We start from the raw sequence: 27,305 nt of genomic DNA, 5'->3' as shown, positions 1-27,305 counted from the left end.
ATTACCTCTCCATAACACAAGTTGAAGAACCTATAAGCAGAAGCGGGCGGCCCTTTTGCCGCTCCGGAGTTGATTCAAATTAGCCAATAATATTTGAGTACGCATGGTGGTTCTAACGAATCAGCGCCGGGTTTACTGGAACCCTACTATTTTCAAACGAAACGGATTGTCAAATTGGTTTAGGTGGGATAACGCACTGGAGAATATACAGGAAAGCGCACTATATATATATTTCTTTTTTTAGGAACTGGGAAAAATATCTCGTTTTATAAGTTGTGGAGTTGTTTAAGGTAAGGCATTTGTATTTTGACACGTACTGGTTAGCTGCTGTAGAAGATCCTTGATAGCCATTCTATGCAATCTTAAACCGATGTTAAAATAGAAGGTCGATGGTTTTAATACCGATAGCTGGCTTAGTTGTTGTACTAAGAATATATATTTGTAAAAAACGTATATCACAATGTAATGACTTGTGTTCACTACCGTTCAGATCTAGATGCAAATGTGGTTTGTCAGCGGCTTCAGTCGCATATGCGTAACTAGGTAAAGTTGTGTTACCTTAGATTTCGCCCAAAGGCCATAATTAGTCGTCTAGAATTGCAGAAAAATATTCGTTTCGGTTACATGTAATACATTCCATGCATTTCTGATTTAACGGCTAATTAGTTAGTAATGGAAAAACTAAACCATTGGCCGTTGATATGATGTGCACCGGTAATACTTTAAGGGTGATTTGTGCTTTAGAGTCAGTAAACTGATCTGTTTCCTTGTCATGTGTCCGATACTAGCTGAATGAAATGGTAGTTAGTCCCCTCAATTTAAATGGCAGGCTGTCGTTAATGAGAGTGGGGGCCTTAGTTTAGGCCTGTAGTTTATTCTGGCCGTAACCAAATGATTCTGCCGGCTCAATACATAAACGTCAGGCCCAGTAATACACTACAGTAGCGTAATATACAAAAACAGTGGGAATGGTTTCTTTACAGGTTGTTAAAGACGCGGTCGTCTTATGAAATGTATTTATTTTTTCATAAACTGAACGGAAATATATAATGTATGCGAAATTGTATCTGTAAGTTTCTAAGTTAAATTAACCGCTTTTAAACCTAATTTATCATTTCTTTGGCAAATAATCCCAAGCTCACTAAATATGTAGGCGTTTTAATGTTTTTCTTACATGTGAGCTGCTGTTTGTAGATCATTGGTCGTTTTTTTTATTTTGTATTTTTTTCTATTGAGCATTTAACACTGATCCTAGGTTAAGCTCACGCGAGGGCCCTGTCGTGTACGCATGCGCATTCGTTCTAGCTGCTCCCTCACTCCCCATAGCTGCTACTTTTGTCTCGCTTTGAGCCCCTCCCTCGGACTCCCCGCCCTTGGAGGCGTTTCAAAGTAGAGAAGAGTAGCTAATGATTGTCTTTCGGCTTGAAATACCCTCTGTCATCCGAAAAGAAACTCAGGTAACCTGATGTCGTGCCATTAAAGTTAACATTTCATGCATTTAAATGCGCAGATTGCTGGACGTGCTCGTAAATGCCTTGAATCCTCTGCTGATATATTCAATGTACTGCGTTTTCGGGGCCTGGTAGTAGGTGGCAATGGCATCTGCCAAACAATGCCTTCAGTTAAGTTGCAAACATGCTTACAGATTAAACATTGAAGTCGTCGTGTTGTATTTTATTTAGGATGCCGATTCTGTGTTCGATTCTTGATGTGTTTGGCTGCTATTTTTGGGCGATTGTGTTTATGTTGACTCCGTTTGTCCGACTGCAGGGCCTGAGTTTATAGCGGATGCTTCCAGAGGAGGCTCTAAATCAGCCAGTGGGTAGATGTGCAACCTTCTGAGTACACCACAAGATAATTAGTTATGCTCGGTATTTTGAATGAAAATTATAGCTTGGTGTTTGAATTTGTCTGTCACGCAGCTAATTTGCTACTCAGCTAGCGGTCCCGAAGCGCAGCCCATTTTGTAAACATCTGCGTACAGTGGAAGTGTGTGTCATCAGCTTGGTTGCTTTTAAATATTTATAGTCATTTTCCCTACAATGTATGCTGTGTTTGACATGGTAGCCGAAGTAGCGCTGTTTATATCAGCAGTCAATTTTCCTTTTTATAAAATGGTTGTGCAGTACGATTTGGGTTGTATGTTTCATGATCTTTGAGAGCAGGTGGATGAAAATCGGTAAACGTGTTAATTGCACGTTTGCCTTAGAACTCTCGCAGAGCGGTATGTGAATGACTGTTACATTTCCACCATATGTCAACCGCACATAATAGGCCTGACTACATGCTTGAATGCAGTTCGGGCCATTTGTCTAGATCGATATGAAATTCTAAACCATAGCATCTCATCTAGTGGAAGTAATATTAGCCGATAGAAGGGATGCACCGATTGCGTTTTCCTTGGCCGACCCGGATTGCCGATTTTTGAATAATTTTGAATCCTTGCGTTTCCCAATTTCTTGGTTAAATAATGCTAAATAGCAGACATCAAATTTTTGGACTTGGGCTTCTGCAAGCAAATATTTTAAATAACCAGTTCAGATAAAAATGGCTTCCTAAGTTTCAAATTAAATTAGACCAAACATTTCTGGGGTACTTCCTCCACAAACAACTTTTTGTTTACATCTTGCATACTGTACATTGACCGTCTTCCTCCCACACTGTAAAGACTTTCCAAACAACTAACATGTTTTCCATAAGGGTTTTACCTTATCTATCACATTATTGGGAGGAAGGAAGGTGAGAGGCAGGGGACACAACTAGATGGAAACTGAGTTGGAAGTAACAGTTTGTAGCATTATAATGATACATTTGTATACTTTACTCGTAAATGAATCTAACTTGTTATTCCAAAAATGCTTTTTAAATTAGCTTTTTCTGTATAAATGAACACATCAGTTTGGTTAATAACTGCACACTTCTGAACTTAGTTTGCAACAAATACAAACAATGGATAAAATAATACATGTTCCTAAGAATTGTTTGGTTAGTTCAGAACATGTGGAAGATGTTGTGGACAATGTGCTTGTACACATTCCTTGTTTGGAGTGTTGACATTTGAGGCAATTAAAGATTGTATTTCCATCTGTTATATGGATGGTATCTTTGCGAAGTTTACGAATTACAGTAGATTGGTCCAGACTGGCATTTGCTAATACAAACCATTTCCCCAAAGATCAATGGAGTTTTTAGTTCATCAAGCCAGATGATCCACTGAGACAGATAATTGACAAAGAAGCAAGATATATAGACAGTTCTGAGATGTTATGCAAGTCGAAATTTTGTTTCACGATGGTCAGTTTTTGTTGTAGTACCTCAACAGCCTTTGTACATGCAGGCATCCTGTGCCGAGTATCTCTGTCATTGAAGTAAGTAGTGCAATTGTAATTGGGTATTCATTGAAAGTTCAGCGTAGCTCCACTTTATGCCTAAGCCGTTCCTTGACAGCACCTATGTTATGTGCTGTTTGCCTAACTTGTATGTCACTTTTGATGCCATTGTCTGCCAAATAAAAGTAAATAGTGATGTGATTCTTACAGTACCTCTAATGTGGATGCAGTTGTAACCACTATTTGACCTTTTGTCCTTTCCACATAACTCTCCATTAAGAAAAATGGCTGCCCGACTAACTAGGGCTCGTTTTGTTTCTACTGTATGAAATCAAGGACAGAAAAACAAAAGTACTTCTTAACGTTGATTACCTGTAAGTGCTTTGTCTGTTCCATTTTAAATTGGTGTGCATAGTATGTACAGTACCTGTAAGGCAATATTACATAAAAAAAAAAACAGCTTAACATCAAGTGAGTTACCTGCCTAAGCATTCTGTGTCAGCATTCTGTTTAAGCTTTGATAGCCCGGAAGTGATTTGCCTTCTCTATATAAACGGGGTATATGCTTATATAGGCAATATGTAAAGATAAAGTGCAAAATCAAATTGGTACCATAATGAGGTTCTTTGTAAAAAGATGAGCAAGTCACTCTCTGAAGCAAGGTGACTGCTACCAAATCTTATCTTTATAAAGCAAAATAATTTTGATGTGAATGTAACCACTGGTAATCATGGCATTGTAAGGGTGCTGTTCCACCGCACAAAGCATGGTATTTTCAGTACTTTCGCTTTTCCATTGAATTCCGGTCGAGTACCAGCACTGAAAGTGCCAAACCAGCTGGGGTGCTTCTTTGGTACTTCAGTACTTTGGGGTGAGACTTGCAAACGTATTTGCTGTCGATTGATTATGCAAATAGCCTGCCGTTGAAACACAAAATACAACCACCATCTTTTGAAACGCATACCGAACAGCAAGAAATTATATAAAAAAATAGTAGAAACAAATATAAAAATGAAAGGAGGGACAAACATGGAAACGCAGGCTTTAATTGCCATATGGTCGGATGAACAGATCCAGCGAGATTTGGATGGGAAAAAAAGTAATAGCAAGCCGCTTGGAAGAAATGGGGCATACTCAACACTGTACAGTGTCGCTTTAAAAATCAAAAAACTTAGCAGGACTACAGGAAAGTGAAGGATCATAATGGCATGTTTGAATTCAGCGCTGTGCTTTGTGATGTTAGTCAGGGGCGGTCACTGATGTCATTTGGTGCCAGTACCAGTTTTTACTCAAGTGAAAAACCGACACAAAAGAAGTACTGTACATTTGGTACTTTATGGAAGTACCGAAAGTACGGTACCTGGTGTGGTGTAAAAGTAAGTGTAGATGGGCAATCTATTATAAAACCCAAAAGAGCACAATATTTTTGATGCAGCAAACCCACATAAAGGGGGCAAAAAACGTGGTTTCAAGTGGTTGAATAATTAGAATAAAGAGAACTTTGAAATACTTTTATATACTCTGTACCTGTACACTCCTTGATGGTTCCATATCGGGTTTAGTTAGGTACTTGTAACATTTGAATTTGGCAATGGGTTTCGTCTTTCTGTTTGTCTTCAAGATTGATAATATAGACATATAGAACTCTTGTTTAGGAATTGCGTCAAGACCTTGGGCAACGCTTGTCTTGGTATTAAACTGTATTTCTGCCACTGTATGTGTGACACAAATGTTAGACATAAACTCTGTGCAAAAAGACAATGCTTTTCTTTGGCTTATAATAGGCAAATGTTGGTGTGTGCACATATTAGGTCTATTTTGCTGTTGAGTAACATGCTCAATAAAGGAACTTTTCTCTTCCTGATAATGTGGTATTATGGAAGCTCTCCATAAACAATCAGGCAAACGTCACTTTTCAGCAGTTATGTTTCCTAGCTCATCAGAGAGAATCCTGTTAGGAAGCAGTGTGTTAGAATTTTACTATATATATATTTTGTACATTGTAATGTTTGGTCTGTTATTGCGTTATGGTTAACTGTTGTCAGGTATGGTAAAATATCTTTTTTTTTTTTTTTTTTTTTTTTTTTTTTTTTCGTTTCAGTTAAATATTTAGTCGGATTGACATCGGGCACCATGGGGGATGACAGTGAATGGATGAAGTTGCCCATTGATCAGAGATGTGAGCACAAGGTAAATGTTATTCTGAGCAGTTCTGCAATGTTCCTGCTTTCCACTTTTTTATCATTTTCATGGAAAAATGTTTCGACCCATATTAATGTTCCATGTGCTCTCTAGTCTAATGTGTGCATGTCTAAAGTCATTTAAGCAAGCTAAACACAATATCCTTGAATAGGTACCTTTGATTTACTTTCCTGGCTTATCTCTTTGGCATGTTTAAGAGCATCTGGTCTCAGTTGTTCTGCTGTGAGTATTATCATGGTGCGCTTGATGTGTCTTCCAAATAGAATACCTTACAAGAATCATTATAAAATTGTTGATTCAAGCAAATCTAACCAAAGATTTTAAAGATTTTATTTTTCCTCTTTTATCCTGACTAATGTAACTAGATTTTACGGTACTCCTTTCTTTCCTGAATAAGAGAAAATCCTATTTTATGGGTCAGCTGCAGTTAAATGACAGTTCCTTTCACACAATTTGCTAAGATGACGCTAAAATGATTTAGAAGGTATTTGTTTAGCTGTCCTTGTCTCCTAGGTATGGAAAGCCAGGTTAAATGGGTATGAGGAGGCCCTGAAGCTGTTCCAGAGGATAGAGGATGAGAAGAGTCCTGAATGGAGCAAATATCTTGGACTGATAAAGAAGTTTGTGACAGACTCAAATGCTGTGGCACAATTGAAGGGCCTGGAAGCTGCAGTCGCTTATGTTGAAAATGCTCATGTTGCTGGAAAGTGAGTTACACCTAGTGTCTCAAACGTTTGTGTTGCTAGTCCTTGTCCAGGGCTACACTGCTGATGAAGTGGAAATCTAAAGGCCGTTTATATTACTTAATACTAATACTGATCAGACTGCTTTTAACTGACATCAAGGTACCATAGAAAATATGGTACCTTGACTTGAGGTCAAAGGTAGTTTCTGCCCATTTGACATAAATTTTAAGTGTTGATCTCCGCTGCTTTATTTTGATTTGGTATAAGTGTTGATATTTGTTTAAGATTTTGTGACTATCCACTGCTAAGGCAGTTAAAGTTATCAATGGCAACTTTGAAAAATGTGAACTACTTAGAGGATGTAGACAAAGCAATGGTTCATCCTTCGATGGCAAGCCTATATTCACTGATGTACTAAATCTACTTTTCAGGACAACTGGTGATGTGGTCTCTGGAGTGGTCAGTAAAGTGTTCAATCAGCCAAAGGCTCGAGCCAAAGAGCTGGGAATGGATATCTGCCTAATGTACATAGAGATAGAGAAGGCAGATATGGTCCAGGAGGAGTTGGTCAAAGGGCTGGATAATAAAAACCCCAAGATTGTTGTAGCATGCATTGAAACCATACGGAAAGCACTTTGGTATGTTTATGCCTTGACATTTCAATTGGAGTTTGATGTGACGTCCCCTTTTTTGTATATGTATGGGGGCTGCTTTGGCTTAATAAGGTTGGGAATAATGGGTAATTGTCTTGGATAAATCCTGTTTCTTCTAGCTGCTCTGATTTTGTTTTAAAGCTATATATACATTTTTGCAGTGAATTTGGTTCCAAGATTGTTACACTCAAGCCAATTGTGAAGATATTGCCAAAATTGTTTGAGTCTCGAGAAAAGGCTATTCGTGATGAGGCCAAATTGCTAGCAGTGGAGACATATAAGTGGATTCGCGATGCTATTCGACCACCCCTTCAGAACATCAATTCTGTTCAGGTAAGATGCTAGTAAAAGGATAATTATAGCAATAAAAGGTGTATGAAGATGTTTTGCGTCATTGTGGTGCTTCAAGAGTAGTTTAATGTCTGAGGTAAGTACATTGTATGTATATGTAATGGCCTTAGGCCTATGTAAATTTGAGTAGACTAGTTAGATTAAGAATTGGGTAAAGTGTTTAATATTAGCAATCACTTATGTTAAGGGTATGCGTTATTTTATTATGTAATCTTTATGTAAATTTCCATTTGCTTTGTGTATGTAACATTGCTGTAAATCCTTGGGAATTCTCAAGTGTGTGTGTGCGCATCCTAGTTGAAGGAGTTGGAGGAGGAGTGGGTGAAGCTGCCAGCAACGGCTCCCAAACAGACTCGTTTCCTGCGCTCACAGCAAGATCTGAAAGCAAAGTTTGAAATGCAGCAGGCAGCTGGTGGAGATGATGTTGATGGTATGCATTTTCCTACAGCTGCCTCCTTTTCAGTTTCTTAATTTATGCATTCAGATATCAATACATTTTTCTGATATGCACTGCTTGTTTTGTATAGACATTGCTGTGTTTCTGCTGTCTTTAACTGTGGTATTGAGTTAAGGAAGTGCATTATGTGAAGACGATTATGGAATGCAATTATTCTGCAGGTACTGGTTGGAATACAGTGCTGTCTCGGTATAATGCAGGAAAAATGACCATAGTGCTCATAGATTAGTATGTTAGAATGTGCCAATTTTTCCATTCCTGTGCAAGGGTGACTTGCATAGTCATTTTTCAGTGAACTGTAACATGAAAAGGTGATTTCCATTAGACCTCTATGTGCCAAGCTTGCAGTTTAAAAAGTGTAATTGTATCTTATTTAGGGTGGGTGACATGGCCCACCCCTAATTAAAATAAATTTCTACAGTAAATCTGGTGCTGTATTATTCTTGCGATAACTCTGAAACAATATACTGTGACAATTATCATCGGCCAGCACAATCTGTAATTACACTGTCTGCAGTGCACGTCATGTGTATATAAAGAAGTAGGATAGATCTTGAAGGTTACAGCTGTTGTCCAGCTAAGATTGATTTGTGGTCAGTAAATCAGATTCAAAGTTGAAATTTTTGAAACATGATCTGTGCTTGATGTTTGCCTCTTCCAGGTGATGATGATGATGAAGGCTGTGCCCCTCAGGTAGACCCGTATGAGCTTCTGGAAGCTGTGGAAGTTCTTTCTAAACTTCCCAAGGATTTCTATGAGAAAATTGTAAGTGGTAATTTAATTTATTGGACTGAAACTCCAGGCATGTATTTCCATATTGTAGTTGAAAACATCAGTAATAATGACTCTGAAATGCCTGCTTCTTAAAATACCTACTTTTGTATTTTAGGAGGCGAAGAAATGGCAAGAGCGGAAAGAAGCTTTGGAAGCTGTGGAAGCCTTGGCAAAAAATCCTAAATTAGAAAATGGGGATTATGGGGACCTGGTCAGAGCACTTAAAAAGGTAAAGTCTCAGCTGTGTTAATGCTAAGCCTGTTCTTCAGTTAGTGGCACGTGTTCATATTCTCAAACTGCTGTCTAGGTTATTGGCAAGGATGCTAATGTGATGCTGGTGACATTAGCGGCTAAATGCCTGGCGGGACTGGCTGCTGGTCTTAGAAAGAAGTTTGGGACATATGCAGGCCATGTAAGTATCTCAGATATGTCCTCCACCCTCCCTCACGTTAGTGTGGTGATTTGTCGTGTGTGTAAGTGTGTGTTTTTTTTTTTTTTTTTTTCTTAATTTAAGGTAGTGCCCAATTTGAATCCTATTTTCCTTTTTCGGTAGGTGGTGCCAACTATTTTGGAAAAGTTTAAAGAGAAAAAGCCACAAGTGGTTCAGGCCTTACAAGAGGCTATCGATGCAGTCTTCCTAACGGTAAGCTTAAAAAAATCTTTAATTCTGACTTATTGCCCAGCCCTAGTCATGCCACCGTCAATGATTATACTCATTGTCCCATAAAACTTAAACCATAAGAAAATTAGAAACTTTGATAAACTGTCAATAAGGAAGATTGCTTCACAGTGCACATCAACCTGTCATCACAGAAATGAATGCAATTTCAACCAGTCTTATTAGACTTAAGAACATAGAACCACCCTATATCCAAGAAACACAGCAGACTCAGTTGAGTTAGTTGAACATACCACATGCTACTGTTTTGATAATGCATGTGGGGGATGGGTGATCATTACTGATTTTCTTTTTGATCTAATACCAATTCATATCAAAATCAGTATGACGATTAACTTTGCCGGGGTGGTGGGGTGCAAATTCAGTGATTCTAATATGATTCATATTTTAATGCTAGACTTGATTCCTAAAGTAAAACATTCCAGTTAAAATAATTGGTTTTTCAGTGTCTGTCGCACATTCTTAGTACATGTCATGGAAGAGATGAGCACTCCCAGAGGAAAGTTGAAGAAAGCGACGGCGTAACACTTTTTAAAAAGGAAATATTGTTTATAAAATAGCTAAAAAGACATTGGTGGTGTGGCAGTACTTTGGCAAGTTAGCTCAACATGCAACAGTGTGGTTCTTTATATTGTAAACTCTGCCACAGGTAAAGCTGGACATTGCTATGAACTGTGAACTTTGTTCCACTGGATTACAGAATTTATTGAGTACAGGCACCAGCAGTCACGCACCAGCAATGTCAATGCCGTCCCCTATAATGAGCAGCGAGGCAGGAAAAAGCTCGGGAACAAACCATATTGTTGGTGTTTTACGTCGTAACACCCTAAAGGGTTTTTTTTTTTGTTTGGTTTATGTGTTAAAATTAGATTTCAGTTTGCAGTCCATTTAAGTCATTTTTTATATTCTGGATTTTTTTAAGGGGAATCCTTAAATGATTGTACAAAAATGAATGAGAAGGAGAAAAGAGAACTGGCAACAAGACGTTTGTCTTCCACTGTGGAAATATTTTGTGGTTCCATTGATATTGAGTAGAAGCAAGTGATTTCTCGCCACTGCTTTGTCAGTTGGCACAATTCTTAGCAACTTATTTGACAGACTTTTCTGCTAGATAAAATGTTTGGATACAGGTTTTTATATCACAAATCTTAACTCTCACTGAGTTTTCAATGTTATTCTGCTCTACTTGTTTTTCTGCAGACAACTCTTCAGAATCTCAGTGAAGATATACTGGCTGTGATGGACAACAAGAATCCCTCCATTAAACAGCAGGCTTCGCTGTTCTTGGCAAGAAGCTTTTGCCATTGCACCCCCTCCTCATTGCCAAAAAGTCTCCTTAAACCATTTTGTGCAGCGTTTCTGAAGGTATGTCTGCAACACAATAGATCAGCTGCTTTGTTTTTTAAAAGCAATTGAATTTCCAGTTGATTTAGAGCTTAACTTTTTTTTTTACTGATTTGACCTTGACAGCAAGTGAATGACTCTGCGCCAGAAGTGAGAGATGCTGCATTTGAAGCTCTGGGCACAGCAATGAAGGTACTGGGAGAGAAGGCAGTTAATCCATTCCTGACTGATCTGGATAAACTAAAGCTTGACAAGGTGAGTCATGTTGCCTTGCTTAGTTTCTGTGACGTAGTAGTGTACAAGGTCAGTGCTAGCCAGCATTCTAGAATGGAGTTATGCTCCAAAATCTGCTCTACGGAGGCAGGCATTTCATAAGTGAAATGACCAGTGAACGAAAACCAAACTCTGTGTGTTGTCGTTTTTCAGTTGAAGTTTTAAGATGGAATTTATGGTCTGCTGGACTGACCTATAAAGCCATTCACCGGCTGAAAGGATTATGTAGGTTCTGCTTCACGAAGGAGAACAGGGTGGTTTCTGTAAAAGAACGAGTTTTATTGGTTCCAGCTGCCCTTACTGTTCGGCACGCAGTGTGGGACAAGCTGGACTTCGCTGTCTCTTTGATTTAGTATTTTAATTTTATTTAATTGGCATAGGTGTTTTTATGGGACTTTTTTTTTTTTTAAATTATTATTAAGTATTTAAATTGTCACCTAGTCATCTATTTCTCTGTGTCCTTCACCTGTTTAATTAATCAAAAGTTGATTTTGTTAATTATCCTGGTAAAGGGGGAAATTCAATCCCATGGTTCAGTCAGTCACCCCAAGGCCACAACATCAATATCTGCAGTTGGTTGCAAGCCAGGTGTTTCCTTCAGTTTGGAAAGCAGAATTAATCTTTCATCCTGTACTCGGCAGCTGGAAAAAAAAAAAGATTAGAAATAGTCTGCGTGTGTATTTGCCTACACTGGGCATACAGCTAACATGATCAACTCGCAGTCAAAAGAAACAAATTGCGATTCAATGCAGCGGCACCATTAATGTTCATTTCATTTTAAGAATATTGTGATCTGGCCCCACTGTGCAAATCTTGGTAAACATTTGTATTCGGAGACTAATGAATAGATCGTACAGGCTTCATCTGTAATGTAAGCTGCTATTTCCAGCATGGTTTGTAACGGCTGTAATTTTTTGAAATAATTTTTTTTAACAGATAAAAGAATGTGCTGACAAAATTGAGCTGGCAGGTGGAAAGAAAGGAGGTGGTGCAGAGAAAGAGAAACCAGCTCCAAAGGCACAGCCCCCACCAGAAGCTCCGGCAAAGCCTTCCGCACCTCCAAAGAAGGCCTCTGTAGCTAAGGTAAACGGCAGTAAACCCTACAGCTAAATCTCCAAGTGCTTCCCAAGATATGTCTGGATGTATTCTGGTGAAATGTGTTTGATTCATGTTTAGCCCGCTGGACCACCCAAGAAGGGGAAACCTGTAGCAGCCGTGAATGGTAAAGGGAAGAAGGCTGTAGAAAGTAAGGACATGGTAGAGGCGGAACTCTCTGTAAGTGTACACCGGTACTGTGAGATCCTTAAGTATTGTCATTGTCCGTTTCATAGTAATGAACCTGCATGTCTCTTTCAGGCCGAGGTATGTGAGGAGATGTCTGCAGCTGTACTCCCGGCTTCTTGCATGCAGCTGTTAGACAGTGCTAACTGGAAGGAACGGCTGGCCAGCATGGAGGAATTCCAAAAGGTAGCTTTACATATGAATATACAGGAATGTTAGAGAGTATATCTTGGTTATATATTTGTGAAGCGTAGTTGACCTGTTGTGCCTTCATCCTAGAAAGAACGTCTTTAACAAATGTCGCATGCATTTTGAAATGTTTAGGCTGTGGAACAGATGGACAAAAACGAGATGCCTTGCCAGGCTCTTGTCCGCATGCTGGCTAAGAAACCAGGCTGGAAGGAGACCAACTTTCAGGTATAGCTTGGTTGCTCCAACTCTTGGTGTTTTAACACTTGTTTCTAAAATGCCATTCTTACTGTTTCCCAATTCTTTTTGGGTGCTGGTCTAGGTGATGCAGATGAAGCTTCACATTGTGGGCCTTATCGCACAGAAGGGCACATTTTCAAAGACTTCTGCCTTCACAGTCTTGGATGGACTAGTAGATAAGGTGGGCGATATCAAGTGTGGGGGGAAAGCCAAGGAAGCCCTGACTGCCATTGGGGAGGCCTGCTCTCTTCCCTGGACTGCTGAACAGGTCAGCTGCCGCTGTTCTCTGGGGACTGTCCAAACAGCTTCCGGTTAATTTTGTTTGATACTGACTTGCAGGAACCATAAAGAATAGAAGAGAGGTTGTGTTTTCCCATTGCTGACTCCATGGGTCAGATGGGAATATTGTGCCTTTTGGAGATCCACCGTATAATCTTGGCAAGCCAAACTGTTACCAATGTACTGCTCACTTCTGATTTGCTTTATTTTAGGTTGTGTCAATGGCCTTTGCGCAAAAGAATCCTAAAAACCAAGCAGAAGCACTAAATTGGCTTGCAAATGCTATGAAAGAATTTGGATTTGCTGGGTGAGTTAAAGTGATATATTTTGTAATAAAAATCTGAAACTGTACTGATTTCAATCTAAGCTTCTAATTTTTTTCCATTTTCTTTAGAATTAATGTGAAAGCATTTATTAGTAATGTCAAGACTGCTTTGGCTGCCACCAATCCTGTAAGTATTTTTTTTTTTTTAAATGAAAATTTAGGGGGTTTCCCTCCTCTTGCATTATACAAAACAATTCCATAATGTAAGGGTTAATGCTTGACAGGCCACGCATGTTGTGTGTTTAAAATGCACGATTTAGAGCACGTTACCCCACTTATGCCATGCTCCCACACAATTGTATTGCACATTTGTACTTGAAGATATAATTTTTTATGTTTGCATTTGTTACTAACAAATGTCCTTTTGGCAAAACCTGTATTTTAGGAACACCATCTCCCGCTTCGCAAATCTTATCAAGGTTTTAAAATACTGGAACAGCTTTGCTCTCTAAAATGCTGTCAATACCATATATCATGGTGCAGTGTCTGGACAGTGTGAAATATTAGATACCGCCCAAACCTACTATTAAACATTTTGCCTACATACAACCCAAGTTACCGTCTTTCATTCAAGTTTACCAAGACCATAAGCCAGTCATTAGTCGTTAGCTAGTGATGAGCACATTGGTCAGTGTTTATGTACATTTTGTAAGCAGAGTGCTTGGTGACCATGGTATAAGCAAGATCATGCACTCCAAGAAGTGTGTTGTACGTTTATAAAGGCGTGCTTGTAGGGGCAGAGAAATTCAACCCTTGTGTTTAATTTTGATTTAAGTTCCTCCTTGTATTTAGCTGCATTTTGGTGAAAACCTGACTTTACCAGTGTATCAGTTATTAAAAGTGGATTTGCATGTCGTCTGAGGCAAGTTACACAGGACTGTAAAGTATGACTGGACTACAAGTGCATTACTTCACCAGATCATTTTGGTATTTAATCATAGACCACAGGTCACATTCCTCCATCTGTTGCAATTTCTTTGCTATTATAGTTTCCGTTAAGTAACATTAGTTAGAAGTAACATATTGGAGAATTCCACAGTGCTGTGGTATGATTTAAGTCATGGATGTGAGCTTGAAATTAAGTCCATTTCTCTTGCTGCATCTCCTGTTTAGTTCAGCATTTCACTGGTGATCATGCACCAGCCGCTTTAACTCCCTTTTGTTATGCATTTTGAATGACTTTCTGGTAGTTATTCAGTGACGTCTCATTTCATAGGCTGTGAGAACAGCTGCAATTGCCCTGCTTGGAGTCATGTACTTGTACATGGGCGCCCCTCTGCGTATGTTCTTTGAGGATGAAAAGCCAGCTTTGTTAGCCCAAATTGATGCCGAATTTGAGAAGGTATGTACTAGTGTTTCTATCCTCGCTCTGGGGACAGGCTGTCAGTCAATCTCTCTGACTGTTATGAGTGTTAATGGAGGGTTACAATTTCCTTATTCAATATAATGTGATGGGTTAACTTTTTTAATCTTGAAACCTGTTCTTGTAAGTTGTATCTGTATTTGTAATCTCTCAGTTCAGAAGCATGCTGTCGGCATGGTTTATCAGTGTATGTGGGGTTGTGATGTAACAGATGCAGGGACAGTCACCGCCAGCCCCCTTCAGGGGCAACTCAAAGAAGGGAATCGAGGATGACAGAGAGGAAGCTGAGGAGCAGGATGACGAAGGAGGCCAGGATGTCATGGACCTCCTTCCCCGGACTGATATCAGGTTACTGTGGATCACAAATTCTCACATATCTGATATAATAACTAGTTGGTGCAGAAGACGTGGTTAAGAATGTTAAATGCCTTTTGCACAACATGCTACCTAATTTTCACGTGCTTCTCATATTGTTTAGTATATGGTTTTATGTGGTTAAGTGGAATTTTATGATTCTGTTTTTCAGTGACAAGATAACATCTGAAATGGTTTCAAAAATTGGAGACAAAAACTGGAAAACCCGAAAGGAAGGGCTGGAAGAACTGGCTGCAGTCATTTCTGAGGCCAAATTCATTCAACCAAATGTGGGCGAACTTCCTATGGCGCTGAAGGGCCGTCTGAATGACTCCAATAAGATTTTGGTGTGTATGCAAAAGAGCATTGAATGCTAAATATCAGTTAGGAAATTAATACCTTTTAATTAGCTAATATTTAATGATTTATATTGAATTCAGTGTTTTAATTACAGGCATTATAATTCTTATATATGGAATGCCTTGAACCCTGTTCCTTTCTACTTGCATATTTTACACAGTTTACAATGATTAAATGAAACGTGTTTGTATTCAGGTCCTGCAGACACTAACCATCCTACAGCAGATTGCTACGGCGATGGGCCCGGCCTTAAAGCAGCACGTGAAGAACCTGGGGATTCCTGTCATCACAGTGCTCGGGGATAGCAAGGTGACTCATTTGGTAGTTGAATCTTTGTGTTTCTTTCATAGTTTGCCTGGGGTCTCATCACTGCATTTCCTTCCACTGCTTTGCAGAGCAATGTGCGTGCTGCTGCCTTGACCACACTGAATGCTTGGGTGGAGCAGACTGGCATGAAGGAGTGGCTGGAAGGGGAAGACCTCTCTGAGGAACTCAAGAAAGAGAACCCCTTCCTCCGACAAGAGGTGAGTGAAGCTGTGCTCAGTGTATCGAGTCATTTTCTTTGAAGGTGCGAGTAAAACTGGAATCTGTCTGTACTGGCTTTTCATTTTCTCATCTGTTTTTGAGAGACTGGAACTATGCATGACTGCCGAAATACTTTCCAGGTCCTGGCTTGGCTGGCTGAGAAGCTTCCAACCCTGCGCTCCGTGTCTTCAGACCTGATGATCTGTGTGCCCAACTTGTATGCATGCCTGGAAGATCGCAATGGGGATGTCCGCAAGAAGGCACAGGACGCCCTGCCCACCTTCATGATGCACTTGGGCTATGAGAAGATGCTCAAAGCAACTGGGAAACTCAAGGTGTGCTTCTCATCCCTGAAACAGGGAGTGTCTGGCAGAATTTAGTCGTAATAGTTTACAAGAATAATTACTTATTTTGCTGAAGTCACTGATGTGAGCTGGTTGATGAGAAATCTGAGAACATTCTGGTGCTGACAAAGAGAAATGTCTCGACAAGGAGTATAAGTGGGTGTGTCTGAGAAGTGCACTCAAGCAAGAAATGTATGTAGGCTACCTTGTAATTTCCAATGCTCACATTGGGGAAATGCTTTACACCTGCTGGGCTTATCAATCCTGAATATTGTAACGGATTGGTTAAGAATGTCAAATGTGAAATCAAAGCAAAATGCAAACATGGGTGACTTATTAGCCACATGGCATACAGAAGTATTGCGCCCTTCCCCCCACCCAACCACTCCTGAGGGGCCTCTTGTTTTTGCCCCGTCCTTCAGCCAGCCTCCAAGGATCAGGTAGTCAGCATGCTGGAAAAGGCCCGTGCTGTCATGCCGGCCAAACCAGCTGCCCCTGCCAAAGCTGCGTCTTCGAAGACTCCTGCCTGCCCTCCTGCTGCAAAGCCACTCTCAGGTTTGTTGACCTGAGTATTGCTGAAGAGAAAAATATAATTAATGCTGAGTCAATCAGAATGTCTTTCACATACAAGCCTAAGATTCAAATGTGAAATGAAGTAAACATGGGGGGAAAATCCTTGAATTAATGGAAGCCAGTATTTTAGCACTAGATTGTATTGGTACATGGAATGCTGTGAATCTGTCTTCTGTTCTGCTTTCAGCTCCATCTAAGTCTCAGTCTGTCAGTGAAGATTCTGGGGTATTTGAACCCAAATCTGACACCAAGAAGACCAAGCCTGGTGGAACTGCTGCTAAAGGAAAGGTTGGATTGCTCTTTCTGTTAAGAGACATGCGCTGATTGTAGAGAGGAATATTCAGTGGCTGTGATTTGGATGCCACCTTTACAGTTTGACCTTGCATGCACTTTCTTTTGTGCAAGAACGGGGAAAAAAAATCATTTTCCCCCCCCTGCCTGCTTACAAGCTGATATGTTTATGTTGTTAGAACACTTCCCAGGAGTTGAATGGGAGCGTGGATAAAGACGATAGTTTCAGTAAACCAAACAGACTTTCAAAGGGGAAATCAAGCAAACAGGTACTTTTGTTGTAGATTTAAAAGCCCACTGTGAGACTTCCTGGATGGTGAAGGTTGGTCAATGGGTTTTAAAAGGTGGATAGTGCACATTAAATTCTGAAATTGGATTTCACACCTGGTCACCCTCTTCTGCATATTCTTGCCTTTACTGCCACTTCTGAAGATGTAATCACATTTAACAATTTGCAGGTTCTGGGTGGGAAAAAAGCCCCAGCCAAGACCAGTGCTAAAGATGAAGATGACAAATCTGGCCCTATCTTCAGCATCATACCTAATGGAAAGGAGCAGAGGATAAAGGAGGAAAAGGGGCTGAAGGTTAGCCTTGTGTTCTCTCGGTGCTCGGCGGTATGTTTACTGCTCTTTTGCTGATTTTTATCAGTGTTTCACCCCACTCTTGCACCCCACAGGTCCTGAAATGGAACTTTATGACACCCCGGGATGAATATGTGGAGCAGCTAAAGAATCAGATGTCTACTTGTGTGGCAAAGTGGCTACAGGACGAACTCTTCCACTTTGACTTCCAGCGCCATGTCAAAGCCATTGGCGCCATGATCGAGGTTTGTTGCAGTTTATTGCAGGTTTTGGTTTTAATGTGCCTGTTTCGTAGCTACCATTTAAAGACTGTCCCCAAAAAGCACAGTCGGGAATGTTATAGTTGTATCACTGTTACACAAATCTGTTTTTCCTGAGTAGTTCATAATTGAGCTGGAAATAAACCTGCCATTTGTTCCATTCATAGTATAGCAATTAGTAAAATGGTGCAAAAATGCAGAATTCATCTGTTTTCTTGAAGCATTTGGAGGAAGAGCGGGATGCTACCATCGGCTGCCTGGACCTCATCCTGAAGTGGTTCACTCTGCGTTTCTTTGACACCAACACCAGTGTGCTGATGAAGGCCTTGGAGTACCTGAAACTGCTGTTTTCTATGCTTAGCCGGGAGAATTACCATCTCAATGAGTTTGAGGCGTCCTCTTTTATCCCCTACCTTATCGTTAAAGTGAGTCTTCCCTCGTACCACTCTCCATAATTACCCTTAAAATACATTGAGTTAAATTGCCTCTAGCAATAGTGGTACTATCCATCTCTGTCTGTCCAGTCTTGCAATTCATTTGACCAGTGAGTGATTTATATGCAAAATATTTTCTGTGCATTCCAAAAAAAAACTATCTAGCCTCCAAGGTAAAAATCTACTGTAAACATTATGAAAGCAATTTCCTCCTGAAATTTGAGGGGACTTTTCCAGTCGAATACTATTAACAAAAGTGAACCTGATTTAAAAACGGTGTACACATGACAAAATGCACATTGCTTGAATGAAATATTTCTGAATGTCTAAAATACCTTTTGCTGAGCATGTCGATCCCCGTAGGTCGGCGAATCAAAAGACGTTGTCCGCAAAGACGTACGTGCCATTCTCACGATGTTGTGCAAGGTTTACCCTGCCAGTAAAGTCTTTACATTCCTCATGGATGGGACTAAGTCGAAGAACTCAAAACAGAGAGCAGGTGAGGGCCATATGGTAATTTTTTATTTTATTTTATTTTTTTTGGTGGGTGTCGCTTCCCTCTTTAGCTTGGGTTTTTGCTTGATTTATGTTGCTTTTGTACGTCTCCCCCCCCAGAATGTTTAGAAGAACTCGGCTGCCTGATCGAATCTTATGGAATGAATGTTTGCCAGCCTACACCTGCAAAATCCCTCAAAGAAATAGCAGTTCATATTGGGGACAGGGACACGTCGGTGCGCAATGCAGCTCTCAACACCGTTGTAACGGTATACAATGTCTGTGGGGACCAGGTCTTCAAACTAATTGGCAATGTAAGTGCTTCTGAATGTTCATCCTTGACAGCATGGTGTTTTCTTGGTTTGCAAATATTCCCATGTAAGTAACTGCTGTTTTCCACAAAAAAATGGAATATTCCAGTGTGAGATGATGTACCAATTTATACATTTATGATCTTCCTTCTCTGAATAAAAGGTCAGCAATTCATTTCAGTTTTTGAAATGAAGTTCTGTTAACAGCTTTCAGAGAAGGACATGAGCATGTTGGAGGAGAGGATCAAGCGCTCTGCCAAGAAGACTCCAGCTGCTCCTGCTCGCCAACCGGAAGAGAGGGTCCAGAGGGCACCGCCAGGGAATCCTAATGCCAGCATGACGCGAAAGCCAGCCCCAGATGAAGCACCCAACAAACTGAAGTATGTAATGCCGTGCTCTCCTGAACAGAAGCCAAGGGGCTCAGCTAGAGTCGTACTGCTCCTTTTCTAGCTTTTCACCTGCTCTCTCTTCTGATGCGTGAAATCTCTCTTCTGGCCCTTTCTCTGCTTTCCGTGGACAGAATTATGTATCGCACTTACAGGATGTAAGTATTTAATGTAGCACCCCCCTCCCATGGGAAGCCTTAAGCAATTTATTTAATGAGTAAAGGGGGATTTTTGGCAGAAAAGTGCTGTGGGATTCCGTAACCGTGCACTGACATGTAACAGGCTCACGCTTTCCTCACAGTCAGGCACGTGCCCAGAACGCTCTCGCTGAACAGTCCTCCCCTGCCATCACAAAAGAGTTCCAGCTGGACCTGGACATGATTGAGAATGACCACACCAGAGTGAGCGAGCTGCCTGACCTAGTGCAGCATAAGTTGGATGAGCTGCTTGAGCCTGTCATGATCCCAGAGCCCAAGTGAGTACTTCCAGTCTCTCCTTTGGGCGCTCAGTGTCTCTGCTTCTGCGGTTGCTCTGCCTTTTCATACTATTACTTCTTGTGGTGTTAAGTGACAGGAAATAGTTTAGGCAAGCCACTGCTGTGAAGAATAAGCAAGCTGATTTATTTTATCTTTTAACCTCTTCTTAACTGAATAAGTTGACTTGGTAGGAAATATGGGTACATGCATGACTCACTGTGTGTTATGCATTTTTAAACAGTTGCAGGAGCAAAGAACTGCCCAATGTGAAGCAGACTGCATATAAATGTCATGCATGGCTTGCAGTGCATTAACCTACTTGTACCACGATTACTGCATATTTGTCTTACATTTTCACCTTTACAAACTTTTCATGCGAGTATTAGTAGAGCTTTCTTCTGCCAGCAATTAAACATTTTGTTTACATACAACCCACACCCGGGGCGACATGGTGCAGTGGTTAGCACTGTTGCCTCACACCTCTGGGACCCGGGTTCGAGTCTCCGCCTGGGTTACGTGTGTGGAGTTTGCATGTTCTCCCCATGTCGTCGTGGGGTTTCCTCCGGGTACTCCGGTTTCCCCCCACAGTCCAAAGACATGCTGAGGCTAATTGGAGTTGCTAAATTGCCCGTAGGTGTGCATATGTGAGTGAATGGTGTGTCTGTGCACCCTGCGATGGGCTGGCCCCCCATCCTGGGTTGTTCCCTGCCTCGTGCCCATTGCTTCCAGGATAGGCTCCGGACTCCGCGCGACTTCTTTTTACATCATGTGGACACGCGGGTACATTTGCACTGGTAATGGATGGCACCAGGACACACTGTAGGAAGAAGATAAGCTGGTGGAGTGAGTGTGATGATCTGAGCAGTGTTCTGCTGGGAAACCCTGGGTCTGGGCATTCCTGTGGAGGGTATTTTGATGCATGACTCTGGGCACGACATCATCGCAGACCATTTATATTCATGATGACACATATTCCCGATAGCTGGTGGCATCTGTAAACAGGATAATGCACCCTGCCACGCGGTACAAACTGTTCAGAAATGGTTTGTGAACATGATGCAGAGTTCAGGGTGCCCTGACCACCAAATTCCCCAGGTCTGAATCCTATTGAGCATATTTGAGATGTGCTGGAACAGCATGTCTCAACCTTGCAATTTCAGGGATTTAAAGGATCTGCTGCTGACTTCTTGGTATCAAGCAACTTTGGAGGTCTTTCTGAACTGATGTCTCAGCCGTTCAGAGCAATTTAGGTCATAAGTGGTCATGATGTTTTTGGGTCATGTGCATGCAGATGCGTACATACATATCCATTGTTTTAACTTTTATGTACCTCTTAGTATTCAGCTGTGTTTTGGGTAAAACCAGAGTTTATTTGTTTTTTATTGAAACTGGACTTGTGGTCAATTCCATTTAGGCAGGTTACACAGGACCGTAAATGCGTTTTTGAAAGGAGCCATTCATCCTTCTGGGGTCAAGCCTGCATAATGTGCATATGTTCTAAACTGCTGGGTAAAGTACTCAGTTTGCAAACTCAAGTAAAAGTACATATACCACACCAGATTTAGAAAAGTAATCCAGTAAAATACTCAAGTTGGGGGAAAAAGTCTCATTTTCCTTTTATTTAGAATGATAAACTTCCCACGCTGGCTGGCTTAGATTAGCTAAATGGCTTTTGTGTGATGCGGAAGACAAAAGATCTACCTACAGACTAGATTTAATACTGAAATACAAACATTTCGTCGGCTGGTACTTTTAGGCCTCAAGTAGTGAATGAGCAGACTAAAACCCTCGTTCTCCACTTCAGAAATGGCTGGTTGCCCAGTGTAGTCATCTCGATTAGCAGCACCAGTGTTATACTGAAATGATTTTGAATATTGATAATATACCAAAATTGCCATCCATTAACTTTAACCGATGCACCATGAATTTTCACATTGTTTCTTCATAAACATATATAATGCCTAATATTAAAGAAGTGTTGCTCAAGATTCGTAACCAGCATGGTTGGTGGCTAAAGAGCCATAAAGTCTTGGTGCTGCAATCGTTTGACCACAGATGAACCGCATTCTTGCATCATATGCATGTATTTGGGAAAGTAAGAACTGGCCTTAAAGAATGACTGACTGTACTGCAAATCCAATACATCATGAATTTGGTATCAAATCACTGACCACAGGTCTCTGTAGTTTTCTATTTATTTTAATTGTTATGCATAAAATTTTTTTTTTTTTTTTTGTTACTGGTTTATATCTGTGATTTTTGCCTGGCTGGTGCTATGTGTGGTTATAGAAAATCCACACCCTTCTAACAATCAGATTTGAGAATTCAACAGCGCTATGGTATAAAATGCCAGGTTTGAGTAAATAATCAGTCTGTCTAAATGCTGTGTGTTTGTCTGCAGGATTCGTGCGGTGTCTCCTCACTTTGATGACCTGCGTAATAGCACTGCTTCTACCATCAACTTTGTCATCTCACAAGTGGCTAGTGGGGACATAAATACTAGCATCCAGGCTCTTGCACAGGTATGCCTTTGCCTGGTTTTGAGCTTCTATTCTGTTGTCTCCGTTCGGTTTTGTTTGATTTTTGTCCCTCTTCTCTACTCAAAATCCAGATTGATGAAGTGCTGCGGCAAAAAGACAAAGCAGAGGCCATGTCAGGCCACATTGATCAGTTCCTGATTGCAACCTTTATGCAGCTACGACTCATCTACAATACACACATGGCTGATGACCGGCTAGACAAGAAGGAAATCTTCAAGCTGTACAGCTGCATAATAGGCAACATGCTCTCAGTTAGTCCAGTCTTCTTGCTTCTTTCCTCTTAGGAATGACTGTATATTACCTTCACTGCCTTCATGAGTCAGTGTGATCTGAAATCTGCACTCAGTTTGCACCATTTCCTCCCTGGCATCTCATCCAGAATAGCCTATAATATATAATCCAACTGTGTAATCTGCTCATGTTGAGTAATTGTGCAGCATTGTCACTTAGTCTTGGGGTCAGACCCTTCATGCTGTTTTTGGTGAAAAGCATGCATGCCTGGCTCCTTCCTGGCTGTCACTGTCTGGAGTGATGAGTTGCACCTACCAGTGGGGTGGTTCTGCAGTGGCAGACCGCTCCACTCGGACTCCTGACGACAAGCTTGAGTGCACAGGGGCCATCTGACCAGCAGTGCTGAGCCAGGCTAGGGCCATTGATGCATTTCTTGCCTTCCCATATGTTGGTCTTGGGTTTTCTGAGTGACAGTTTAAAATTAATATTCAGCAGCAGGGAATATGAAGTGTGCTCTGTGCACCCTTTCAGCTGTTCTCTATGGAGAGCTTGGCACGAGAGGCCTCTATGGGCGTGCTGAAGGATCTGATGCATGGACTTATCACACTGATGCTGGATGCCCGGGTAGAGGACATTGAGGATGGCCAGCAACTCATCCGCTCTGTGAACCTGCTAGTAGTCCGGGTTCTCGAGAAGTCTGACCAGACTAATATTTTGAGGTTTGTGTTTCTTCCTTCAGACTATCAAGCTAATTTCAGGTACTTGCTTGTTTTGTATGTATGTATGTATGTATTTATTTATTTAAAAGTTGACCTAATTCCTATCGATTTTTCTAGTGCTCTCCTTGTGCTGTTGCAAGACAGTCTTATTTCTGCAGCCGGCTCTCCAAAGTTCTCTGAACTGGTCATGAAGGTATGCTTCAGCTTTTATGAACTGTTTGTACATCTCAACAATTTGCATTGCATTAGAATCTCCTTATCACCATATACATTTCCCCAGTGTTTGTGGAGAATGATACGGTTCCTCCCAGAGACCATTGGCAGCATCAACTTGGATCGGATCCTGCTGGATGTCCATAACTTCATGAAGGTGTTCCCCAAGGAAAAGCTTAAGCAGTTAAAGAGCGACGTACCTCACAGGACCCTCAAAACATTGCTGCACACGCTCTGTCGGCTTACTGGTGCCAAGGTACTTTATCTCTCTCCCCTTTCTTTAGTGGGCTGTTGATCACACATTTTCATGTCGGTGGGTTATTAGGACAGATTTCCTGCATATGACTTATTGCTTTTTTATGGAATAGGGAAGTTGGTTGAATAGTATCTGGAAATAACTTCATAGAACATTTGAAAGAAGCTGCCGCTCCTCGTGATTTGGGTGTTTGTGATTTGCACAAGATTTTGCATCTTTGGATATTTATATATTTGTGCTTAATCAGATCCTGGATCATTTGTCCATGATTGAGAATAAGAATGAGTCTGAGCTGGAGTCGCACCTGAGGCGAGTGGTGAAGCACTCAAGCAGCCTCTCTGGCTTCAAGTCCGATAGAGGAACTGAGAAAGGAACCATCCGGCCGGTATGTTCAGTGCAGCCCTAAACTCTTATGATTTCCAGTTGTCTTCAGGGAGAGTCTAAAATTTCTTTACGTTTAGGATGAGAAGATGTCTAAAGCGAAAGTGAGTGATATCCTGTCTGAGATCTTCAAAAAGATTGGGTCCAAGGAAAACACCAAGGAGGTAATGTGTGTTTTCTGTAGCATCTGTGCAGTACAGGCAGGTTTGAGGCAATCAGTGGTAAATGTCCCCTTTTCTTTTTTAACAGGGGCTCACTGAACTTTATGAGTACAAGCAGAGGTACTCTGATGCAGACCTTGAACCTTTCCTCCGGAACACGTCCCAGTTTTTCCAGAGCTATGTGGAGCGAGGCCTGCGTATAATTGAATCTGAGCGCGAGGGCAAGTCCAGAAGCCAGACTTCAAACCCTGGTACTGACCCTTGTCCCCAAGCATTGCCACTCTCTTGTTATAGGAGTTTTTGTATTTATGTATTGCTTTTACTCTGTAACTGTATCTTGCTTCAGAAAAGGACTGTAGTAATTACACTGACTGCTTTCTCTCCTCCTGCAACGCCTAGTTATTCCCCCACGTGGCACGGATAACGTGTCGGATTCCAGCTCCGTGTCCCTCAATAGCAATGGGGAGGAGCTAAAGCCTGCTGTGTACTACGAGAGGTTGAAAATATTAAGGCAACGCCATGGACTGGAGAACAACACAAAGGTATTGTGCCATTTATAATGCTTAAATAGGTTCTACTTTTGAGTGTTTAACTTCATTACTGCTGCAGTCATTACTGATATGACTGATAATATGATTTGAAAGGCCCAAAGCAAAATGAATACCATAAAACCTGATTTATTTTTTTAGTCCAGCTTTGGTTATGCACATCACACCCCTGTGATGAGGTTAAACCGACCCCTCCCTTGCCCCTTCAGCAACAGCAGCAGGAGGAGGACGACAGGCCCCCGCTAACATCCTTGCTGTCCAAGCCATCGGTGGCTTCCTCCACAGACATGCTGCATAGCAAGCTGTCCCACCTTAAGGAGTCACGCGAGCAGTACCACCAGGAGCAGTCGCACTCGCACAGCCCCTCACGCTCCTCCACCCCTGCCACCAATCTCGACGACCTCAAGAAGAGGCTGGAGAGGATAAAGAGCAACCGCCAGTAGACCTGCTTAGTCGCTATTTATCCCATCCCTTCCACCCATGTATAAAACTTCATTGTATAATATGTGGATTATTTGTTAAGTATCGTGGCACAATTATTTGTATATATTCTAGGCCTCTTAACCACTAAAACATTTGTCATTCTAGGATTTTAGTGTACAGTTCTCTGTGCAGAATTCTGTATGTATACTGTAACATGTCCACTTTCGGTTTTAGTACTAGTCATATAATGTCTTTCTTTGATCATTTAGTACTCTTCTGTACTGTTTGTTCGCTTTCCTTTTATGACGTTCTTATTAACTTGAAAGCAATGATTCTGTTCCAGAATCATCGTGCATGGCATGAAGTAAATGTTTTGTAAATAAAGTTTGCATTACTAAAAGCAACTTATTTAAACATTTGTTTACTTAAGTCCCATTACCTCTTGTGAACTGTAGAATCTTAAATTTTTATTTATTTCAAATTTGAAGTAGTTTTAAATTGTTCCTTATAGTTGTGTATAATCTTCAGTAAAATGGCAATAAAGGTAAGTCATCTTTTTTTCTTAAACACAATGTTCTTTGTGTGCTTTTGTGGGATGATTGTACATATACATGATTTTGCAGATTTGTGGTAGTTTTTCATTTGTGCTGCCACTTAATTCTAGTGTAATACTGGCTTTGTCCCATTTACCCCATTTAAGGGGGAATGCACTGAAATGCTTCACCAGTGTGTAGTATGCACACTTTGCATCTTATATAATACAAAAATATGTGGTAAGAGCCCAAGGATGCAGGGATTTCTTGAAAACAATGGGACGCCCTTGATATTTGAAGGGGTAAACGAGATACTATAGGACCGATATCTGTGGACTGTTGTCATTTGTTTTGGTTGTCCTTTACTGTAGCCTTGGCTATGTAGACATGATATAAAACTTTGCACACCTACATTTATTTAAGGATGTTGGACTCTAATTAGCTGCCAGATTTCTTCATGCTTAATGTAAATATTAGTCATCCCTGTTGTGGTGCATTGTGGTCTATATTCTTAGTCAAAGGCTGTTTCCATGCAGAATTTGTGTGGAGAAAGTTCTCTTCAAACACGCAGCATCTGGTTTATTTGAGAAATGGGACGTCTTTGAATATTTGCAGCAAGCCCATGTATTTGCACGGTAAGTGTGGATTAAGTGGGGTAAGTGGAACAGAACCACTGATACACACTAGCTGGCCACTTTATTAGGTATGCTTTGCTAGTACCTTCAGAACTACCTTAATTCTTCATGGCGAGGATTCAACAGGGTGCTTTGAACATTCCTGGTCAACAAGACTCTGGTAGGCCGTGGAACTTAATGTTGACTTTGCACTAAGGGGCCGGCAGTGTGCCAAGAGAGTATGCCCCTTACACCATTACCAGCCTGAATTGTTGATACAAGGCAGGGTTGATTCATGCTTCTTGTTTAAGTCAATTTCTGACCTACCCTCAATGTTTCAACAGAAATCAAGACTCATCTGAACAGGCAGTGTTTTTTCCAATCAACCTTGGTCTACTTTTGGTTGTCAATGTGCCCACTGTAACCTCAGTGTCCTGTTCTTAGCTGACAGGAGCGGCACTCAATGTGATCATTTGCTGCTCTAGCTCATCTGCTTCAAAGTTCATTATGTGCATTGAGACTCTTTTCTGCATACCTTGGTAATGTATTTATGTGAATTACTGTTGCCTATCAGCTTGAACCGGTCTGGCCATTTGTGCCATCAACAAGGCATTTTTGCCCAGAGAATTGCCATTTGCTGGATGTTTTTTCTTTTTGGCCCATTCAGGGTGCGGGAAAGTGATTAGTTGTCATTGCTGCCAACCAAAGCACACAGTGTACAACAAGGATTTGTGTCCTCTGCCTTCAACCCATATGTCACGTTGTGACATAGCAGGGGGCAGCTAATTCAGATGGTTGTATGTGAAAATCCCAGGAGATCAGTAGTTTCTAAAATACTCATACCAGCTTGTCTGCCACCGTCAACCATGCC

At 41.0% G+C, this 27,305-nt stretch overlaps 1 protein-coding gene and 1 non-coding gene across 6 annotated transcripts; both read left to right on the top strand.

Annotated features, from left to right (window-relative positions):
• Positions 1-138: 138 nt before the first annotated feature.
• Positions 139-25,695, top strand: LOC125704235 (cytoskeleton-associated protein 5-like). 5 transcript variants are annotated; one of them, XM_048969628.1, is made up of 46 exons: positions 139-290; positions 5,431-5,519; positions 6,045-6,238; positions 6,649-6,855; positions 7,032-7,203; positions 7,519-7,651; positions 8,340-8,443; positions 8,568-8,681; positions 8,760-8,864; positions 9,006-9,095; positions 10,332-10,496; positions 10,602-10,730; positions 11,685-11,831; positions 11,925-12,023; positions 12,105-12,215; positions 12,354-12,446; positions 12,541-12,726; positions 12,950-13,044; positions 13,132-13,189; positions 14,279-14,404; positions 14,637-14,773; positions 14,952-15,126; positions 15,335-15,448; positions 15,535-15,663; positions 15,805-15,999; positions 16,431-16,563; positions 16,769-16,869; positions 17,052-17,141; positions 17,331-17,456; positions 17,549-17,698; positions 17,935-18,138; positions 18,511-18,646; positions 18,763-18,956; positions 19,161-19,333; positions 19,474-19,497; positions 19,641-19,814; positions 22,217-22,337; positions 22,427-22,606; positions 23,118-23,305; positions 23,423-23,498; positions 23,586-23,774; positions 24,022-24,159; positions 24,236-24,319; positions 24,405-24,567; positions 24,716-24,858; positions 25,074-25,695. In XM_048969628.1, the coding sequence occupies exons 2-46, from the start codon at positions 5,463-5,465 to the stop codon at positions 25,305-25,307; spliced, it is 6,156 nt and encodes a 2,051-aa protein (XP_048825585.1). In that variant the 5' UTR covers positions 139-290; positions 5,431-5,462; the 3' UTR covers positions 25,308-25,695. The 5 variants fall into 5 exon arrangements, with proteins under 5 accessions (XP_048825585.1, XP_048825582.1, XP_048825587.1 ...); XM_048969625.1 differs by lacking the exon at positions 139-290 and adding an exon at positions 1,346-1,457; XM_048969630.1 differs by lacking the exons at positions 139-290; positions 17,052-17,141 and adding an exon at positions 1,346-1,457.
• On the top strand, positions 22,876-22,984 carry LOC125704327 (small nucleolar RNA SNORD67). Its single transcript, XR_007381093.1, has one exon. It is a non-coding gene; the product is annotated as a small nucleolar RNA SNORD67 (small nucleolar RNA).
• Positions 25,696-27,305: the final 1,610 nt, after the last annotated feature.

Source organism: Brienomyrus brachyistius, chromosome 11, assembly GCF_023856365.1.
Source record: "Brienomyrus brachyistius isolate T26 chromosome 11, BBRACH_0.4, whole genome shotgun sequence".
In the NCBI taxonomy this organism is placed as follows: Eukaryota; Metazoa; Chordata; class Actinopteri; order Osteoglossiformes; family Mormyridae; genus Brienomyrus; species Brienomyrus brachyistius.
Note: the sequence above shows the minus strand (reverse complement) of the source record. Positions and strands in the feature narration are given on the sequence as shown.